The 8,836-nt window shown below is 49.4% G+C and overlaps 1 protein-coding gene across 1 annotated transcript in view; it reads left to right on the forward strand.

Annotated features, from left to right (window-relative positions):
• ASTN2 (astrotactin 2) overlaps positions 1-8,836 on the forward strand; it is a 252,911-nt gene that overhangs the window by 40,019 nt on the left and 204,056 nt on the right. Inside the window, exon 4 of the mRNA XM_015644984.3 lies at positions 2,662-2,811. Within this exon, the coding sequence (XP_015500470.1) occupies positions 2,662-2,811 (150 nt within the window). The remainder of the gene's footprint in view (positions 1-2,661; positions 2,812-8,836) is intronic.

Raw genomic sequence — 8,836 nt, forward strand, 5'->3', positions numbered from 1 at the left:
GTTCAGCTGATGACTACTTTTTGTTGTTGTTGTTGTTGTTGTTGTAATTTTTAAGCCAAACAACATATTTTCCCACTGCAAATTGTGCCAGCAGAAAGGAAGGAGGAGAGAACGGCTCTGGATAGGAATTGTTTTGTGGGAGACGTGCAAAGGAATAGGGGAGCCATAAGGAGGGAGAGCAAATCACTTTTCAGATAGAATATGGGGGTGGACAGGAGGGAGGTGTTCGTCAGGAATGTGTGCTGTACTTTGTAAAGGTAGGGTGACCTTCAGCTGTGTCCTTAAAGTGCTGCTGGAGAGGGAATCTGATTTTGTGGGGGCAGGAGAGCCTCGTGATTCCCCTGCTCCAGCCTGCTCCCGCGGGAGATGGAGATCATAGCCTTGTGCCAAACCTCGGGGTGGATCTCACCACCTCTGCCAGGCTGGAGGATCTCTCAGCACAGTGACGAAGATGTGAGCTCAGCAGCCCGGGTGGATTTATCCTGGGAACTGGGGAGGGGAGAGAAGGCGTTTGGCAAGCTCTGCTCGAGGGGAGGACAGTCCTGTCGCCTCTGAAGTGTGTCGTGTTGGGCCAGCGCTGGGAGGAGCTGCTGCCTGGGCACGGCTGACGGGGCTGTGTCGTGCTGGGAGCAGCGTGTGGGTGCTGTGGAGGTGCCAGGAGCTGCTGGCTGAGCCCCTGCCTGGCACAGGCAGTCCAGGGGGGGATTGCAGGGCTGTGTGGAATAGAGTAGCTCAGTTGGAAGTGTTCCACAAGGATCATCTAATCCAACTGCCTGACCAGTTCAGGGCTGGCCTGTAGTTAAAGCAAATTATTAAGGCCACTGTCTACCCCACAGCAGCGCTTCTTCCCATCCTTTTCTGACCAGTTAGAACCTCCAAGAGCTGCTGTGGGGCAGCCCAGGGGGCACTTTGGTTTGCAGTGGACTGTCTCTCTCGTGGCTGGGATGAACATCCCCACGAGTGCTGTCTCATTCCGTTATGGTGCAGTGGTCTCTCCTCTCTCCCTTTTGGCACTGCTGGCAGTGCATGAAGGGCTCTCCCTTCATCCCTCACCCCTCATGCTCACACAGTTGAAGCTCTGCTGTCTTTCATTTGTCACTGAGGTTTTTTTCTATGCTGCTCACCCATGCCAAACTCAGCCTGCTGAGATCTTGTCAACACGGGTCTTTTCTCATTTCTCATTTTCCCTACTTTCCTTTTTTTTTTTTCCTTTCCCGCTCCCCTTCTCTTTCCTTTTTTTTTTTTTTTTTCTTTTTGTCTTTTCTTCCCCTGCTTTACTTTTCTCTCTGGGGAGGCTGAGGACATCACCTCATCACCTGTGGGATTTAGGGAGAAGGAAGAGAACCTGTCCCATTACACTGGGTGCTGAGAGCTCTCTGCTCCCTGCAGCATGGCTGGGTGTTGGACAGTCTGCTTCAGGCTCTGTGTTTAGGTGAAATCCTTGCCTAGAATTACAAATCATGCCTCATCCTGCATGTCCAGCTTCTGTTCCAACTGAATTCTAGATTCCCTGCACGACACTGGGAAGGGAATTGGTGTCTGTGGTGCAGAGCAGTTCTGCACCCTGAGCTTGCCGGGTGCCTGAGGAGCATTGTGCACATCTGATGTGTCTGGATCCAGCAGAGGTGAGGCTGAAACATCAGCCCATAACTCCTGGCAGGCTGGGAGCTCCAGGGTGCTCACTTATGCCTTCTTCAAGTGGGACATGTGGTGACTCTAGGACCTGGGATCCCTCCCTGCCATCTCCAGGGTGGAGCTTCAGAGGGGACTTTGGAACTGGAAATGGAGACAGGACAGAGGTTATATCCTGCTAATGAGTTTATTTAAGGAGCTGACAGAGGCCAAACCAGTGCTGAACGTGGGAGACCTCTGTGTCCTGCAGGACAGGCCTTTTGACCCCAAATTTCGTTTTTGCTTTTTGTGAGTAGTTTCATGATTTCCTGTTACTGCCCATTGTGCAGCTGGGTAGGGAGCTGCTTCGGAAGTTCTGGGGGAATTTTTTGGCATTACTGAGTTGAGGATGTGTGAGAAGAAGGAGAGGAGTTGTTTAAATATCAGCATGGTGAAACACATGCCCTGGGGCATTGCAGGAAGTTGTTTCCTGACCCCAGGTGCTGCATTCCAGCATGTGGGTGCAGCCTCTGGGAGACCTCAAGGAATCCTGCTGCAACCCAGAGCATTCCTGGACCAGCTGCACTTTGCCTGACTGCCACCCCAGCCTTCCTGTCATTCCATAATCCCAAACTTGCCTGTTGGAGAGTTCCTGCTGCCCTAAAACACTGCCAAGGTTGGGGTACAATACTGAATTTGTGTAAACCCAAACCCATCTGAGTGCCCTGTATGATTTGAACCTTTCAGGCTGTAACTTGGGTAAGGGCGTGACTCTTCCAAGTGCACATGAGGGAGAGGCAAGGAATAATCCAAAATGCTGGAAAGCAGCGTGGAAAATGCAATTTCTGTAAGCTCACAATCTTCTAGTATGAGTGGCTTTGGTAAGATCTGAAAAGTGCCAGATGGGTCCCTGTGGGTGAAGTCTGAGGGTCCCGGCAGAGCTCCTGCCCCAGGACTGGACTCTGGCTTACACAGGGAAAGCTTTTCATGGGCAGGGACACACGGTGGCCCAGCTGTTTTCTAACCACAGCCCCTCTGCTGGTGTTGCAGCTCCCGAGGTGACGCAGGAGACGGTGGAGTCCCTGATGCAGAAGTTCAAGGAGAGTTTCCGCACCAACACTCCCATTGAGATCGGGCAGCTGCAGCCGGCGCTGCGCAGCACCTCCGTGGGCAGACGGAAACGCCGCAGCCGCCCCCGAGGTACGTGGCCACTGGAGCTTTCTTTACTGCTTGATTGATGCAGTAAATTTCTTGGTCTCTTCTGAGCCAGTCTCCTTTGGGATACCCCCTCAAGGGGAGTTTGTCTTCTGTTTCAGAAAGGGTTCTCCAAAGCCTCGTTAGCTTCTTGTTTCTCGTGTTTATTAGCATGTTATCAAAAGGCTTGGCAGGTCTTCCCCAGACTTTTTGCTCAAGTTCAAGCCACCATTGCATGGCTCACTTTGGCTTGAAAAGCACAAAATAGCCTGAAACAATTAACCATATTAACATTGACCCAATTAACAATAGACACGTAAATTATTTTACTTAATGACCCAATGACCCATCTCCTCTGTGATGCACTACGACATTCTCTATCCAATCACTTACTACTGCTCAAAAACCTCCAGAAGAAGAAGATGAAGAAGGAAAAGAGACAACACCTTAAATCCTCCATATTGTCTTCTGTTTTCTAAACTAGTTTAACTTTTTCACCCAGTGACTTAAGAAAACTAATTTACACACTCACACTTTCAGCTTTTCTAACTAACTCTAACAGTTGTTTTCATGTAACACCATGAAAACATGCCCATAAATTTCATGTTATATGAAATTCAGTGTTGTGACTGTTGTGCATCTCGGGTGCAGCCTGTGGGAGGTTTTGACTGCCCAAGGTGCATCTCTTGAAAGCCTTTAATAAATATTTACTTTTATTGTCTTAATCTTGTCTAGCCTCTGCTCTAGGGAGCCCCTCCAAGGCACCAGAGGAGCTTGGCTGGGGAGGAAGGTGGGAGCCTCCTCACCCTCGTTGCTGAGCGTGGGGACACCAGAGCTCCTCTGTGGTGGGGTGAGAGAGGGACAAACCCCACACAGCATCCTCTGGGTGGGCTGGTGCAGGTGTCTGTGAGGTGTCACATCGTGTCCCCTCCAAGGGATTCTCCTCCAAGAGTCCCTGTCGGCTGCCCCAGCTAAAACACAGGGAAACAGAGTTTCTTGTCAAGGTTTAGTTTCATGAAGGGGTGAAATTCATTTTGGTTGTCACTCACATCATTGGGACATCTCTTCTTTCTGCTTTCCCAGTGCTTAGATGCTTTAGGAGCTGCGCAGAGAGTGGGAGCACAACACTGATGTATCTAAAGGCTGTACCACACAAAAGGCTGTGCCAAGGGCTTGGGTGCAGATTTCCATCTCTAGAGGAGGAGGAGATGTCTGATCCCTTCAGGGATGATGGGGATGAGGGTCTCCTGGCCATGATCTGCCCAGTGCACTGAGGGTCTTTGTGTCAGCTCTGGGAGCTGGGGAGAAAATCCTTTTCTTTCTGTTTACTGTTGGTTTTGTTTTTCTTTTATTTATGAGTCTGAAATGTGATCTTTTATTCCTGATACATTTTTCTGTGATACAGGCCTGGAGAGGGCTTTTTTTTTTATTATAGCTCTGCCCATAAATTATTTACTTAGTGTGAAGAAAATGTTCTGACTCTTTAACTGGTTTAAATTATTTGGTTTGTTTTCTAGTAGTTATTCAAATACGTGTCTCTGGATTTTAGTGTGGGTGTGGGTGCTCTGGGGTCCATGGGGACTGTCTGGGAAAGTTTCCCTGATTCCCTGCTCCAGGCTCATCATTTTTTGGTGTGTTTTTATTCCATTTTTGAACTGCCTGAAGGTAAGAGGCTTTTTGGTCACTAATGGAACAAGTCAGTTAATCCTTGCAGCTGAGCTTAGGAGGAGACACAATGCCCAGCTCAGGCAGAGCCTCTGGCTGGGTGGGAGCAGAGTGTGCCCCTGAGGCAGCCTGGCTTGTCCCCAGTCTCTGGAGACACCCCCCACCCCATTTCCCACCTCCCCAGGGCCTATCAGTGACCCCAGGAGCAGCCAGGGCTTACAGGACAAGAACATCCTTGGTCTCCCTCCCACTGGTTTCCTCAGTATGAGAAAATGAGATTGCTTTGTACCCAGTGTCTGTGAGGAGCCTGAGGCAGAATTTACCCCACAGACTTCAGGAGGAGACTCTGACCCCCATTGTCCCCAGCCACGGGGATCCCTCACCAGCACACCCTAAAAAAGGGATTTTAAGCTCTCAGTCATCAGAAACCCCCAAAAAGCCAGGTAGTCCCAATGTCTCCAGTGGAGATCTTGCTCTGCACAGCCCCATCCCATCCATCCTCTTTTCCTCTTAATTTAAATATCTTTTTGCTTGTAGAGGTAGTGGCTGGGCACTGTTGCTGAGGTGATCCATGCCTTTCCCTGCCCATTCCCTGGCTTCTTCTGTGCCAGAGGTTTTGTTTTTACAGCCTGTGGTTACCTGTGCCTCTGGCAAGTGGCTGGAAGTGCAAACAACCCTTCAGGGTAAAGGATGATCCCACAACTCGGGATGTTTACATTTTCCATCCAGCTGCAAACATAAACCCTTTGCCTCATTAATCCATTGCAATCCATGAGACTTTTTTTTTCCTCCCCCTAAATGAAATTGTCCATTTGGGATACATTCATTTCCTCCTAACAGCCGTGTGACAGTTCTGCTGATGGAGTTTGCATCCAACTTTGTTTCTGGGTAGTGACAAGTCAGCCTGATGGATGCATGTGTGTAATTATTTTCTTGTGGTTTGATTTAATTAATGTTTAACTTCATCAAAGCCCTACAGCTGGAGCGCTGTCCCTGCAGGAACTGCACACAGCAGAAGGATTTTCTCTATGGAAAGGCTCTGAAAGGGTTTCTGAGTGCTAGGATGGGATAAACCATCCAAAGCAGAGCACAACCTGACCCCCAGCCCAAGGGAAACAAATCTGGGATAAACTTTGCCTTGCTTTACCTCCCTGCTCTGAGTGAGCTTAAGCTGCTGCCCATTGCTCCTCATTAAATCTGATTTTGCCCTGAGTGTTTCCAGCAGCTCTGGGAAAGGTGCTTTTCCCAAGTAGGTTGACTTTTAAAAAAAACAAACACCAAACCACAACACCCTCTCTATTTACAGTGCCATATAATTTTATTTTGTCTAATGCCTCTTTCATACAACCTTTCTCCCTAAACACTTCCGTGGAGTGAAGCACATTCAGAGCTTATAAATAATTGAGGGAGAGACGGAGAGAGCTGAGGGTGGGAGGGCTGGGCTGGAAGGAAGAGATCTCTGCTGGGGGCTGGCAGAACTGGACGCTGGAAGGATGCTGCATCCCAGGGCGTTTATTGATCCTGAAATGCAGCCCTGGAGCATCCCAGGCTGGCAGCCCCAGAGCTGGGGAGCCCTGGGGAGAGGCAGTGGGGCAGGGGTGTGGGTTTTGCAGAGGTTTTGCTGTGTGCCCGGGGTTGGGATGCAGCTTTGGGGGCGGCTGGTGTGCGCAGAGAGGGGGTCTGGTGCCCTCTCCTGGGGCAGGGCTTTAAAAACACTCTGAATTTGGGAAGAAATCTCCCGTAATGATCCTTTTCCCGAGACAGGATGTGCTGCTCTTCGGCATGTGCTGCTCACTGGGGCTGCGGTTTTGTGGTTTGGGGGTCTTGGCTGTGCCCCGGGTTACCCAAAGCCCCCTGAGAGGGGAGAGCTGAGGCTCAGCTGGGCTCATCCATGGTCCTCTGCTCTCACCTTGCCCTGTCTGAGCATCCTGTGGTGCCTGTGCAGCATCACATTCTGCTGCTGAGGCTTTTCTGGAGTTCACCTGGGAGCTTTCACCTCACCTGGGTCATAACATCATGTCCAGCTCTTTGAGCTGGTCCTTGGTAAAAATAAAACCCCTCAGGCTGTGCAGGGTGTGTGGGATCAGCATGATCCCAGATTTTCACAGTGGTTGTGACCTGGTTCTCACCTGGTTGTTGCACCTCCAGTGCTGGGGGGTGTTTTGGGTAGAGACAGAAGGAAGAGGGAAGATGGGTGAGGAGGAAGAGTTTTCCTCAGCTGTATGTGAAGCCAGTGTGTGTGAACATACCCCTACCACAGGGTGCTTTGTTTTAAAGGCCTTTTTTTCTTTATTCTTTTATAATTTTGGGGTTGACTAGGCAAGTTTCAAAAGAAAATATTTTTGTATTTTCTTTTTCTCCTTAAATTTGCATCTAATTTACCTTTCTCTGACCACATTTTGATTTTTTTCTTTCTTTTTCTTTCTTTTTTTCTTTTTTCCCAGTTGTCTGGTGCTCTTTTCAGGGTTAAATTAATTAAACTGAAAATTTCCACTTAGCTAATTGCATTGCTCTGCCAGCTCCTAGTGCATGGACTTTGCTGCTGTGCTGGGGAGGGCATTCCTCACCCAGTTTTTACTGGGAAGCCAGGGAATAAAAGGCCTTGTTGAACACCCAGAAGTCAACATTGCACAGGGTGAGTGAGCATGGGGTGGGGTGAACCCAACGTGGTCAATGAGGGAAGTTGTGGGTCTTGAATTCCATGGTATGTACAGGGAATTGCCCCTTTTCTGGAGGAAAAGGATGCAGAGAATCCTTTTTCCATTGATAGTGGCTGCAGGGCAGAGGGATCACAAAGATGTCACCCGAGGTGGCACCATGGGGACAAAACCAAGCTTCCACTTCTATCGTAACATCCAACTTTGCAGGATTAAGTAGCTGAGGTCAGCTTGGCCTCAGATAGGAGTTATCCAAAGTGCTGCTGTTGCTTATTTCTTTATTTTAACTCAGTTTTGATTCCTTTTACATCTATAGCTATTTTCCCTGCGATGTTCTGTGACCTCCTGGCTTCGGGGAAAGGATTAAAAATGTCATGTTTGTTTTTTATTTCCTCTTTAACGACAAAACCCTCTCTTTTAAAAATACACACGTGGCTTCAGCTAACAAAAAGTCTTTGGGGATAACTGTGGTTCCTGAATTTTATTTCCTTATCCCCACTCAGAATTAACGGGACCATGTTTAATTACGCCATAACGAGGTGTTTGCCTTGGCACCCCGCCTTGCTCCCCACTAAATTAACGCTGCACTCACAACAAGCGCCCTGCCCCGGCGCCTGGCTGAGCTGAGATCCATTTGAAGGGATTAACGAGTTTGTAAATCTGCAAACAGGATTAGAAACAAGAGCATCTTCCTTGAGCTCCCCTTCCCTGCCAGCCTCCTGCCCCAGTGCCTGGTGACAGAGCTGGGCAGGAGATGAGGGGTTGGGTGAGCAAGGGGAGCTTTGTTTTTTCTCCAGCCTCAAAAGCAGGAGTAAACTGGGTGTAACAATGGTGTATCTCCCCATGAGAGCTGCTGGAGAGAGTTGCCAGTGCATTACTGATACCCAGCACTTCAAAATTGCCATTTCCCTGTTCTCTGTCTTTTAAATGTCTTATTCCAGTTTGTAACTGATTGCAGTGATTAGGAGCTTTTTGTTTTCTGATGCTTGGTGGTTTTCCTCACTGTTTTTGAAGCAAAAGGAATGCTGACCAGGCAGGACTGCTCAGCTTTACCTGGTTGCTGTCCTTGTCCATCAGTAATTGCTTGTTTATTGGTAACTGCAGAGGTTCTCTCTGCCATGAGCATCCTTGGTCCCATCATGATTATTCCTCAGCCCCATGCCCTGGTGAGCAGCCTGTGAGCAAGGCTGGCTATGGACCTGGGAGAGGAGGCATTGCCCCAGTTGTAAATGTCTCACTGGGCTAATTTGGTCAGATTTCGGGGCCAGTTAAACATGAAATCAGGCTCACGGCAGGATTACTTGAGGATTATCATCCCTGTGTCCTCCAGCTTGCCTCAACTGGGTTCTGAGATCCTCAAAACCACCCCTAAGATGTGTTCCAGCATCCTTGATGGCACGCAGGTGTAAAAGCACATCCCTGGTAGCCGTGTGTGTGCCCCAGGCTCGTGTTGCCAGGCTGACCTCTGGCACCGCATGTTGGGTCAGAGGAGACGTTTCCTCTGCGGGCTGGGGACCTGCACCAGGTCTCACAACTCCTGTATTTATACATCCTGCTCAGCGCTGGGTAATCGGAAAATGCAATATCGCTGTCACCAGCTCTCTGAAGACATCCAGCCTGAGTAATTTAACATGTCAGCTCCATCCATCACGGCGACGCAGCCGGCACACAAACGCGCAGTGGCCGGAGGGGGCTGGGCCGGTGGCTGG

The sequence above is a fragment of the Parus major genome, chromosome 17 (genome assembly GCF_001522545.3).
Source record: "Parus major isolate Abel chromosome 17, Parus_major1.1, whole genome shotgun sequence".
Lineage (NCBI taxonomy): Eukaryota > Metazoa > Chordata > Aves > Passeriformes > Paridae > Parus > Parus major.